The sequence below is a fragment of the Centroberyx affinis genome, unplaced genomic scaffold, assembly GCF_046629955.1.
Source record: "Centroberyx affinis isolate AG114_WGS23_722 - 3 ecotype Tasmania unplaced genomic scaffold, CSIRO-AGI_Caff_v1 ptg000106l_1, whole genome shotgun sequence".
NCBI lineage: Eukaryota > Metazoa > Chordata > Actinopteri > Beryciformes > Berycidae > Centroberyx > Centroberyx affinis.
Window position 1 is genome coordinate 305,743 of NW_027278808.1, and position 13,471 is coordinate 319,213.

The 13,471-nt window shown below is 40.9% G+C and overlaps 1 protein-coding gene across 1 annotated transcript in view; it reads left to right on the forward strand.

Moving 5' to 3' along the window:
* Window positions 1-13,471, forward strand: part of LOC139648356 (low-density lipoprotein receptor-like) — a 35,928-nt gene that overhangs the window by 11,332 nt on the left and 11,125 nt on the right. The window contains exons 5-8 of the mRNA XM_071524437.1: window positions 5,154-5,273; window positions 5,892-6,017; window positions 6,905-7,076; window positions 11,492-11,707. Coding sequence (XP_071380538.1) covers window positions 5,154-5,273; window positions 5,892-6,017; window positions 6,905-7,076; window positions 11,492-11,707 — 634 coding nt within the window. The remainder of the gene's footprint in view (window positions 1-5,153; window positions 5,274-5,891; window positions 6,018-6,904; window positions 7,077-11,491; window positions 11,708-13,471) is intronic.

Genomic DNA, 13,471 nt, shown 5'->3' on the forward strand with positions numbered 1-13,471 from the left:
GTTATCATATTCAAGACATCTGCTATCATACTTAGACTTCTGTTATCATATTCAAGACATCTGCTATCATACTCAGACTTCTGCTATTGTTCAGACAGAACAGACAACAGAAGATGTTATTTAAAGGGAACTTCACCCTTTGTCTGTATCAGTCTGCATGAGACTTGTACGCTCAGTAGCTGATCCTTCCCTGCGCAGAGAAGCTCAATAAAGAATAACCAAGAGAGTTGTTCAAATTTGCCTTTATTACCAAAATTTCCATCACACAAACTCTACAGTATAAATAAGAAACCGAGCTGGAAATCCTCCAGTCATCCCAACATTACACCAGGCTTTCTCTGTTTTATCTTTGTTTTGGTCGGACCGTCGTCTCTGTGTTCGCCGCTATTTTCACCAAAACAAACGTAGGAACGCCTGTGATTGGCTGACCGGACGCTGACGAATCCGTCCGTCCAGAAAAAGTTCAACTGAACTTTCTGTCCATTAAAACAGAAGGAAATCTGACAGATGGAGCATCATCAGTCCTGTCCGACAACAGACTGCAAGATAAAATAAGATAGCACTTTATTGATCCCCTTGGGGAAGTTCAGGTGCCACAGCAGCAACTGGTGGAACAGTGCCAAGCAAATCAGGTACAGGAAAGTAATAAAAGAAAAGAGGTATTAAAGTAAATAAAAGTAAGTAGGTAATGTACATAATATAAAACTATAGACAGTGCAAATAATAAATGCAGATTCAGATAAGTCCATGGATAAATTCCAGAGGTACGTAATATCTGTGCAACATAGTCAAGAGTCAAGCTTTGTTTCTCCTGATGATGATAATAATAATAATAATAACAATAATAATAGTGGAATACCTTCTTTTTTGTATTCTGGTCATGTTGTGCTACAGTAACAGTTGTGCTTATTGCCCTGTGCTGTGACAGTGTTCCAGATGAGACAGACAGCATGCTCCACCCGCACACATCTGCAAACAAAAGACATGTTGACATTCCTCATGCTCCTTTAGCACATAAAGGGACACAATGGGCATCAAAGTCAAGTGTGTTTGATGAAGCACCATTGATAGCATGATAGCATCTTTGTATCCGGTGTATTTGCTCAGGGCGGAGGCTGTATTGTCTCCTTAATCCATTGTCATACTTAAAACTAGTAACTAAAAAAATAAAAGAAACATCAGGATCCGTGTATCTGAATCAGATTTAGGGGAAATGTCACATTATATGAGAAGAAAGGGGTTTTAATAATGCCTTTCCTATGCATATAGTTTTTCGGTAAATTAATGAATAAATTAATAAATCAACATTGGATACTGAATTCTCTCTGTAGCTTTGTAAGCCAGCTTGCTAGCAAACTGGCTCATCTGAAATGTGATGCAAAGGAACATATGATCAACAGTTATTCAGCCTCTTAATGTAGTGATTATATTTGTGAGATTACATATCACTGCTGTCATGTGAAAACCTTGTTAACTTAAATTTGATTTGAAATTGAATACTCTTCTGTAAATTGAGAAAATGATGCAACCTTTAGTTCTTATGAAACCTTTTCAAAACCTCATTGGATAAACTCTAAATGTCTTGGTGGTCAAGATAAAAAAACTTTTTTCGGAGTCCCTGAAAAGTTCACAGTTTGGTGATCCAACATTTTCACCCAAAAGCAAGAGGACAGAAACATTGGGGCACACAATACGTCTCCTTGTGCTTACCATCAATGTGTTGTGGAAGTTTTTGACAATTGTGTTATAATCCCTCCTTCTTATAAATCATCTGTGGGGTTTCTGTGTCAACCTGTTCAGGTATGAACACGACTTCCATCAACAGTATTCAGCAATTTACTTTTGTTTTCCCAGTTTCTCAATGCTCAATTTATAGCTTACTGCAAGGGAGATGAACCCCCAAAACATGCCGACTTCTTTCAGAAAGGCAGGACCGTCCTGAGCAAAAACAAAGTGTATCTGACTCCACAACTCAATCTGTCTGATATCAAAACGTACAGATCGAATCCACCAAAGGATTCAATTTATGGGTCAGGCTGTCACCGTTCTACTCGCGTTCCTCATACTCGATTTGTTCGTTAATGTTGCATGTCATAGGTTCCATTGAATACAATTCAGCGTATGCATTAAATTCACAGTTTGTTGATAAGTCACTATTCAAAAACTCAGTAAAATTTTAAAAGAATTGGCTCCCCACAACTTGATGATTCAAATTGTTGAGACGTTTTCTCTGTTTAAATTTGATATTGTTCATTTGTCAAGTTTGTAATGGTATGTTTTGTAATGTTTAAAATCAGAGTAATGGTGTGGAAGTCATGGATACTTTATGATTAAATAGTTAATTATCAGCAAAATTGTAAGGGGTACTAATACTTTTGACCACACATGTACCAATCTCTCTACTATTACATCTATCTCATTGGTTCAGTCATTTAGTTAAAAGGTTATGATAACGTTAATGTAATGAATGAGCTGCTCTGGGACAAAACATACTGCGATGTCTTGACGTCGCAAAGGCCCGTCTCTGCACCAATCAGCTCTCTGGAAAAAACTGAGTCACCATTCCTACAGGATCCTGATGTGAACAGAAACATTTCATTCAGATTAAAGTAACCAGTAATAAAAAGAACTGAACAGGGGGAAACTACTGAATTAACAGTAAGAAGGCTGGACTGTGTTTACAGACCGGTGGAACTACTTGGCTTTCCCTGCTGGTTTATTATATCAGAGAGATAATATTTATTAGGCTACATCAGATATAATACATGTTTGTAGCATTTCCAGGCCATTGGCTTCTAACAAGCAGCAGCAGCCATAGATATCAATAGTGAATGAAAGTGAGGCCTACTGTTGCATATTAAGTGTGCTGAAATGTTTTCATAGGATTTCGGACAGTGATCAGTGAGACGGCGCTCATATTCCATCAGCCAGCCCCGGGCAACATGAGGCCACTTTGTGAACATGAGGTCTTTTCACAGCCTCATTGTGACACAATACTGTATCAATGAGAACAATGAACACTGTCTCAGTGACAGGCAGCAAAAAGAATTGTGTGCTTATTTGATATTTCCTTTTCCCCGCTGAATCATGTTACGTTCGGTGCTGTAATGACCTCATTTCCCCATGGGGATCAATTTCATTCTGACCTCATATTAAGTCTGCTGCTCAGGGTGTGTCTGTGTTGCATGTGGCCCCTGATATATATACAGTATGTGATCAACAATCACCGAGCACTTTATTTGGAACACCTTACTAATACTGGGTAGGTATCAGCTTTCAGCTCAGTGTCAACTCAAGGTTGGATGTGTTGTTGTGCATTCTGAGATGCTTTTCTGCTCACCACAGTTGTAAAGAGGTTATCTGAGTTACTGAAGCCTTTCTGTCAGCTCCAACCAGTCTGGCCGTTCTCCTCTGACCTCTGACCTCTCTCATCAACGAGGCGTTTCCGTCCGCAGAACCGCCGCTCACTGGATGTTTTTTTTGTTTTTCGCACCGTTCTGTGTAAACTCTAAGAGACTGTTGTGTGTGTGTAAAACCCAAGGGGATCAGCAGTTTCAGAAATACTCAAAGCAGCCCGTCTGGCACCAACAGCCACGCCACGGTCAAAGTCACCGAGATCACATTTTTTCCCCATTTTGATGCTTGATGTGAACATGAACTGAAGCTGCTGACCTGTACCTGCATGATCTTATGCATTGCACTGCTGCCACGTGATTGGCTGAATGGATAATTGCATGAATAAGCAGGTGTACAGCTGTTCCTAATAAAGTGCTCAGTGAGTATATACTGTATGTGTGGCACCTGAATTTCCCCAAGGGGATCAATAAAGTGCTATCTTATCTTATCTTATCTTATCTTATGTGATTGGCTATTTGTTACAACTCCCCACATAGCAGAGCATCCAGCTTTGTGTGACCGGTTGGACAGGATCACAGTGTTGGGTGTAGTGAAGCCGGCTAAATCTACAGTTTTGGTTCTCATGTGGCCCTGTAGCTTCATGTTGCTGCTGGCAGACAGAACTGGGTCCCGGGTCCCGGCACAGTCTGCTGCTGCTGCACCCAGCTGTCTGTCCTGAGCTGCTGCTTGCTGTTAGCTTGAGTCAGTCTTGCCATTCTTTTCTAACCTTTCTCATCAACAAGCTGTTTTTGCTGACTGGATGTTTGTTTTTTTTCTGTTTTTTTTTGTTATGGCACCATTCTTTAAAAACTCTAGATACTCTGGCGCACAAATCCCAGAAGGCTGTGTGTTTTTGTGTGGCACCAACCAGCACACCGCATTCAAAGTCGATTAAATCTCGTGTCTTGCCCATTCTAAATTTTAGTGAAACAGTAACTGAACCTCTCGACTCTGTCTGAATGCTTTTTACTTGCGTTATGCATTATTATTATTTATATTGTGACTAGGGCTGTGGCGATCATGACATTTTGTAATGACGATTATCGTCTCAGAAATAATTGCAATTAACGATTTTGTTGTTTTTCCCCAAGGAGAATGAATAATAAATAGGTCACACTATAAAAAATAAACCATGTGCCATGCCAATCTACTAGTGGTAAGATAGTAAAAAACAAAAATAATCATAGCTGTAGTGAAAATTGTGTCATTTTATTTCAAGTGCATTCCCTTTTCCACAATCAGCCAATTTTCCTGGAAATAGCAGGAATGAGAAAATTACACCAAATGCCATTGTTTCCTCCAATACTTGAATAGTAAGATCAAATTTCAAGGCTATTAATAATAATAACATCATAATAATTACTATTATTATTAATAGCCTAGAAATTTGATGTATTTTCCCCCCTGTGATAATATTGTTTAACCGCATATGTTGTGTGGAAATATACCACAGCTACTTCATGAGAAGTATCACTTTGCATGATGTTTTGCATAGTGCCGCTTTATCACCTGCCAGTTCATAATGCTTTCAACCACATCTTTGGTAAAGAAACTTATCTTATTTACCTAGACAAACATCACACAGAGTGTGAGTCATTAGCATCATGCTGATTTATAACTCAAGTTATCTGATGACCTGGCCGTTTGTTCAGTCAAAGTGAAGTCAAACTTTCCGTGTACATATCAAAAGCATCTTCACGTGTGTTCTGGGTGTGTCTCTATGTAAACTGCTGAGGATGTAATGTTTGCTCTTGCAGATCAGAACGAGTGTCTGGTGAACAACGGCGGCTGCTCCCATCTGTGTGTGGACCAGCCGCTGGGTTTCCTCTGCGACTGTCCCGGCAACATGAGGCTGGTCGGGGACAGCCGGTGTGAAGGTGAGACAGAGCCGGTGTCCAGAATAAACTCTGACTAAAAAAACATACCTGCAAGAACATTTTTTTACCGGTAAATGTTTGGATTTACCTTACCATTAAGTACGATGACCATAATAAATGTTTTGGGGGAATACCAATGACTAGGGATGTAACCATACATTCAGTTTGGTTTGATACACAATACTGGGTTCATAGTTCAACAATATTTTGAACAAAATCTGAATGAAGTATGACAAAAAGTAACCTTTTTAAAACCACCACATGTGCAAAGATATACTGTAGAAATATATACTGTATAGATATACACAAAACTCTGTCCCGAGTCTGTCAAACCGTCACTCATGCCAGTGCAACTTCGGGATCAACAGATTAAACGATTAAACCTCTCAATGCGACTTGAAGATCAATAGATATAGATGATCAAAATAAAGCCAATCAGGAAAGGGAAAGGGGCTTAAATGACATCACCAATCAGCTCTGTCCCGAGTCTGACGAACCATCACTCACGTCGAGATGGGAGATGGGAATTGGACTTCCATGTCACTGAAATACATGTCCTGGCTGTACGAAGGGCAACATCTGCGAGTCTCTTCTCCATCTGCCTTTTCTTTCACCCAGAAATCGACAGATGCCTGGAGAGTGATGTGTGTGATCAGCTGTGTGTTCACATCAACGGCAGCCTGACCTGCGAATGCCACCGGGGCTACCAGATGAGCCCGACTACCAGGGAGTGCAAGGCCAAAGGTGAGCGACAAATAATCCTGGCAGCCAGCAACTGACACAGTACAGGTGTAACAGGTGTAACAGGGTTTCCCACAGCGCTGTGCAGCCAGACGACAAAACAAAACCGCTGCCTTGACTGAAAATTACTGAAACAATCCAAAAATTCCATTTGAACTAAACTGGACTAAAATCTGAATTCCATCAATTCAATCTTTTGGGCTCTAGTGAAGTGTTATGGTCTCTAATTCATGGTTACATTTTCAGAGTTTTTAATTTCAATATTAACTCATTAAGCCACGGTAAGCCCCCTTTTTTGGCAGTTTTTCACTATATTCATAAATAATTTATAGTATGGACATCGAGAGAACACACAGGACACCAACATGGATAAAAACAACATGATATTAACCAGCTACTATCCAGTAATCCACTGGACAGGTGCATGTTATAAAGCCTTTGAACTCTAGGAGTAATTCTCAAGAAGTTTCAGAGTTTAAAGTAAGGCCGGTGTATTTATCACAGAGGACTGGAAGGCTAGAGAAAAAGATTTTCTCAAGGTGTTTGTTCATGCAAAACCTTTTAGTCAACTCACTTGAGCATCGGCCGGTGCTTTGTACTGTTAACCATTAATCAGTTCAGTTCAGTTCAAGTTTATTGTATTGTATTGTATTTAAAAAGTACATTGTACATTCAAATGCAATGAAATGCATCTGCCCTGGCTCTATCTCAGCCCTTAAAAACTATATATAAATAAAAATAAATAAATAAAACAAAAACAATAAATAAGAAATCCCACAAATAATAATCACTATGAGTTATGTAAAGTGCTACTGTTCAGTAATCGCAACTTCTTTTCCCCATAGGAGTTATATGATATATGACTCATCTCGGTTATATGTGTTTTCCAGGAGATTTGGCCCAGCTGGTTTTCAGCAGTTCTGAAGGCATGCGATGGATCAGCATCACTGGTGCCGAGTACAGGGAGCTGGCCACACGTTTACCAGGACCAGGGCCCATGGCTGCCTTCGCTCCCAACCGCACACTCTACTTTGCCCAGAAAGGACAAGGCTCTATATTTAGGTAAAAGAATGGAGTTGGGACTGTAGCAGCTGATTCCATTAGACACCTCTTTTTTACATACCAAAGCCGAATGGATGCCATTTGTGGCTCCTGCTCTAGGTTAAAGCTGCATTAGGCAACCTTTTCACATTAGCGACTCCAAATGGCAACGAGAGGTAAATGTTTGAAAACGGTTTGCATTTCAATACCTAGATATCCTTCACGCTTAGGATTTCCCACCAGTATCCACACCCAACACCAGAATTTCATTTCTGCAAATAGGACAAATCTATGGTCTCTTAATTAGAGGGAATGGGACGCTCTTCTCTACTGCAGCCCCATTTCATCATTTACGCTAATAAGACAGGTGCATTTTTACATAAAATTCTTCTGCTTACTGCAGCTTTAATTTAGCGTATTTGAACTGTTGAAAAAGAGACAAGAAATGAAATGCAAACTGGCAGGTGAGACAAAAAACCCAGAGGGTGCTTATAAAAATTTCTCACCCCAAAAAAGAGAGTAAAAAAACTCAAAATGACGGCCAGTAACACAAATGACACTAAAACTAGGCAAGATGTTAGGACTCAATAGAAGTTATACAAAGACTGATCATGTTGCAGACTTTCCAAACAGTGCCATCAACAGTACGCATGTGACCATATTCCACAAACAATCAATTTATAAGTGATTCAGACATGACAAAGTGTTTTTTGCAAAGTTTCATTGTGATCTTATATGCAAACATGCAGAAAAGCCTTAATCGTGAAGTATATTTTATGTTTTTGTCCAGCTAATGTCCCCAAGGGCATGTTGCCAATTCAGTCGTCCAAACCAAAACTGAATTGAAGGCCCACAGAATTTAAAGGCAGCGCCTCAGGAGAAAGACCTGAAAAGTAGAAAATAGCATGGCCCAATTTTTCCATCATGCTGTCTTTTTTAATGTCTTGACAAAGGTCAGACGACTGAAACCGTTTATGGGACTAAGTTTGTTTTTTCTGACCAATTTTCCATCATAACAATGGGACGGGCAAAACAAACCAAAGTTTTGAATAAGCCGCAGTGCAAAAGAAGGCATTCCCCAGATCCTCAGTGTGCACGGCGAATAGGCCAAGTCAGAATAGCTGAGCTCCGCCAGACAATAGCTGTTGCTAACTTTTTTGTTTTACCTCAGACCCGGTAGTAAAACTCCTTCGAGATCCGCCTGGCCTAATTACAAGAAGTTCTTTGTTGACATGGTCATTGTTGACAGGCTCCTTGTATCTGGCGACATTATTTTAAAACCACAGGAGGAGGACTCCATCTCTTTGAATTGCCTATTGTACTGTCCACTGTATTTGCAGTTGCACCCCTCTGGAAAACCTGTTCGCCTAGTTAAGAAGTTCTCACCAACCTGTAATTTAAATATTAACAACTTTGATGGTCAGGAGCTAGTCACTAAGAGGGAGGGAGGGTGTGTTTGTGTGTGTGTGTGTGTCTGTGGGTGTGTATATGTATGTGTGTGTGTGTGTGCATTTGATCTGTGAAGTGCTGCCTGTAAGAATAGAATAGGTGACACAACACTATCAGGGTTCCCACGCGTCCTGGAAAACCTGTAAATTTAGAGACTAGTTTTCCAGTCATGGAAACACCTGGAAATTGATTATTTCCAGGATATTTGGTCATTTTAATCAATGTTGTCCTGGAAAATTTTAATTGTATTTTAGCCCCTCACTCAGATCACCTACGTGTCAGTGGTTATCTGTTTGACAAAAGTAAATTTAACTTTAATTTTTGTCCAAGTTTGAAGTTCATATGAGGGACCTGGAGTATAAGCCAGTGTTTGGAGTGAGTATTGTAACTGCCACAGTTCAAGTAAGTGTAACACAGAACATGTTGGTGTTTGTTTGTTGAGGAGAGCTTTGTAAGTAAAAAAAAAAAACATACCAGTGCTGATCAGGTCTAACAAAAAGAGGAGGCCAGACGAGCTTATTGTACAGTTAGCGGTGATGGGTGTAGCCGTCACCTGTAATGAACCTGAGACACTTCATCATGAACCCTGCATCATTAAAAAAGGAGGAATAAAACTGGGGTTAAATGTGTCAATACTAGGCCTTACCGATAAATTATATGACCGTTTGTGAGCAAGTGCTGTCCTGTATTGTCAAGAAAAACTCCTGGAAAATGTCCTGGAAAGGTCCTGGAAAATGATTTCTTAAAAAGAGTGGGAACGCTGACTGTGCATGTGAAAATAACTGAAAAATGTTTAGGACAGTAGCTCCCAATGTGGGGTCCTTCAGGGGTTCCCAGGGTCTGACAGAGAAATGAGGAATAATTTTATTTCACTGTTATTGCATTTGAAGGTAGACCAGTGAGAGGATAGGATAGTTCTGTACCAAATCCGGTCTTCCAATTAAAACCTCCTAAGATAGGGGTCTCTGGACAAAATCGTATTAAACGGGGGTTCAGGATTATCTATTTGGAGGGCACTGACATGAAAAAGTATCACTATGTGCGAGCTATCAAAGCTTTCCACAATTACAAAAGAAGACCGTTTATGCACTGGTGGTTATAACTGCAATAGAGATAAGAAATTGACCATGGGGTTTATATTTACTCATGTCAAGTTTATTTCTTTGTGTTTTTGTGTGTGTGTGTGTGTGTGTGTGCGTGCAATGCCATGGTCACTGACTCTGCAAACAGAATTTCACCACAGGGACAAATAAAACGAGCTTGAAAGCACATTCAACCTGTGGGTTTGTGCTTTACAGGGAACAAAGGACTTACAAATACAATGAGATGTAGAAGTTATGGGAGACCTGTTGCCACCCACTGCTATAGACAAGGTTTAGTTAATGGTATGTTAAGGTTGTCTGGAATGAACGTTTCCGAGCAACTTGACAATACACACAAAGGAGGAAAATAGCATAACAAAAGCAAAAGTAAGGAAGATAAAAATGTCCCTGGTGCAGAAGATGAAACCACAGAGGAAGAGAGAGTGTGGTTTTGAGTTACAGGTTGAGTATTCAAAGAGAAAATGAGGAAGAGAAAAAATGTCTTACTGTGGGAAAGCAGTTTGAGTTGTCAGACAGACCCTGAATCTATATTTTAAACTTGTAATTAATCTAATTTAACCCTTCCATGTGCCTACCAAGAATTAACCCTGCCAAAATACTAAAGATGCAGGCCTATCTCTAGCAATGAATTAAATAACAAATTCAAATGTTTTATCATATGAATGAATCAAGACAAAAGCATGGCTCTGTATTTGACCACTCATGACCCTGTGTAGCTCAGTAAGTAGAGCCCCGAAACTAACAGGGTTCCAGGGTAGAACAAGGCTAGCCTGGTCCCAGACTCCTGAATTGCGTCCCGCCCAATTCAGAGTCTGGCGTTTCCCTCGTCAGCGGCTTGTTCTCACTCTGAGAAACAATCGAGCCAATCAGCGCCTTTGTGGGCGGGACTAAAGTTTGAACGGTTCATGCAACGGATTTCATTGGTGTTGCAGCAAAATAGATTTGTTGGAATCACCTCCTTAACCAACATAATGTCTTTCCAATATTTTTGTCAAAATCGACCGACATTCTTGGTGTAGTTGGTAAATGGCTGCTAAACATGGATGTAGAGGCTAACTGGCTGCAGCATCAGTGTGACTGAAGTAACGTCAGAGCGGCCGGACACATCGGTCACTAGTGATTGGTTCAGATACGTCAGGTCAGTCACTAGTGATTGGTTCAGATACATCAGTCACTAATGATTGGTTCAGATACATCAGTCACTAGTGATTGGTTCAGATACGTCAGGTCAGTCACTAGTGATTGGTTCAGATATGTCAGTCACTAGTGATTGGTTCAGATATGTCAGTCACTAGTGATTGATTCAGATACATCAGTCACTAGTGATTGGTTCAGATACATCAGTCTCTAGTGATTGGTTCAGATACATCAGTCACTAGTGATTGGTTCAGATACGTCAGGTCAGTCACTAGTGATTGGTTCAGATACATCAGTCACTAATGATTGGTTCACATACGTCAGGTCAGTCACTAGTGATTGGTTCAGATACGTCAGGTCAGTCACTAGTGATTGGTTCAGATACGTCAGTCTCTAGTGATTGGTTCAGATACGTCAGGTCAGTCTCTAGTGATTGGTTCAGATACGTCAGGTCAGTCACTAGTGATTGGTTCAGATACGTCAGTCTCTAGTGATTGGTTCAGATACATCAGTCACTAGTGATTGGTTCGGGGGAAATCAACACCCCCACACAGAAAATGGCTAACATGGAGACAATCTCAGGCTGAATAATGAAGTGGTAACAAAATGGCCATTCAGTCTGAATATCAGGCTAGAGCAAGGCACTAACACTGCCAGACGCAGGATTTTGATGAATAAAAAGTGTCTGTCAAAAGGCATATGTCATGTACAGTATTTTATATCCTTTCACCCCTGGATGTTCCCCAGGGTCTCCATGGATGGGAAGCCCCAGGAGCCCGTGTTGGTGCTGAAAGGTCAAGGTTCAGTGACGGGCCTGGCAGTGGACTGGATCCACCAGCTCCTCTACTGGACCGATATGAAGGACGGGTCCGTTAACGTAGGCCTGCTGGGCGGCTCGGCACAGCGGCCGCTCATCAGAGGGCTGGACAAGCCTACCGCCGTGGCTGTGGAGCCTCTGCTGGGGTAGGTGGGATCAGGAGTGGGGTTTATGCATCTAGGTAATGGAGCAGTGATTCTCAACCTTTTTCATATCAAGGACCCCTAATTTAGTCCACATTGGGGCCACGGACCCCCATTTAATGACATTTTGTGTCTCAGACCCAAATCTGAAAATTTGTCCAGAATTCCATGACTATCTGTATTGTAGGTAGAGAGATAAGTGAAACTATGACCAAAGCAGTCATTCTTCTACATTCTCTAATTGTTTTAACTTCTTGTCAATTAAATAATGGTGAAGTTTAACAATTCATCAATTTGCTGGGGACCCCCCTGGAACTCCCTCAAGGACCCCCGGTGGTCCCCGGACCCCACGTTGAGAACCACTGATCTAGAGTGACTTATAACGAACACACAGATGGGGGTTCAGTGTCTTGCTCAAAGCATTTCAGCCAGACTTGTGGCTGTTGATGGATACATCTTATGACCCTCAGGTTACTGATGGTCTCTCTAACTATAAGGACCCCGCCGCCAAGGCCTCGTCCAACAGACTTGTGTTTTGTTCAATGGCTTGTTCCCAGGTTTTCATGATCAATTCCCATGCACATGCCCTTAATTTATTATACTCTCAGAAGGTTGATAAATGCAAGCCTTTCCTTTCAAACTTTTAGTTATCCAGGGGACGGTGGTGCTGAAAATGCCTCATGCGTACCACTACACACATTCACATGTTTGTTGGGTACTCAGCCCAGTGGCATTCATTGTAAATCTGTGCAAAAAATTATAGCACTGGCTGTCCTTACAACGAAACGCACAATTCTTATGAATTGGAATTTCAGGAAAGCTAATTGTTTTAATATGAATAAGTGGTTGGAGGATTTTCTGAACCTTTTAAGCATGGAAAAGGCAGCATCCTCTCTCCTATCTTTGGATCGGGGAGGGAAGGGCTTATGGAACATAATAAGGTCATTTCTGGACTCACAACATTTTGCACTTCTCCCTTTGTAACCCAACATGACTTTTTTTGGGTTGCTTTTTGTCCTGCTTTTGCAATAATGTAATGGGCGGGGGAATCGAAGAAAGGGGAAGGAAAAAAGGAGGAGGAAAACAAGGGGAAACCTATACCTGTTTTGGAGTAATACAGGTTTTGCTTTTTGGATCATGTGCATGCAGGTGTAACTATGTGCATACTATGTGTGCGGATAGTTACACTTGCATTAGTAGAAGTTTTGGTAAATGGTAAATGGACTGCATTTATATAGCGCTTTTATCCAAAGCGCTTTACAACATGCCTACATTCACCCATTCACACACACATTCATACACCAATGGCAGCAAGCTACCACGCAGGGTGCTGGCGCAACCATCAGGAGCAATTTGGGGTTCAGTATCTTGCCTCCTGAGCCACAGCCACCCCACTGTAAACCCCCCACCCCCCCACCCCTCTCAGTTTAACGTATTGTCTTGTCTCTAGTTGATAAATTAGTGTCATTTTGTCTTTATTGTATGTCTGTTTTGTTGTGTATATATGAAATAAAAAAAAAAAAATGTAAATAGAAAAATTCCACTGAGCAGCTCCACTGGAACAGTTGGGTATTAAAGGAATAGTTCACCCAAAAATGAAAATTCAGTCATTATCTACTCACCCCCCATGATGGAAATTCGGGTGAAGTTTCTTAGTCCACAAAACAGTCCTGGAGCTTCACAGCAAAACAGCGTTGCAGAATTCTCCTAAACAACCAAAGTTACTGGGGACTTGTTTTAAAACGTAAAAAAAACAACCGAAAAAAG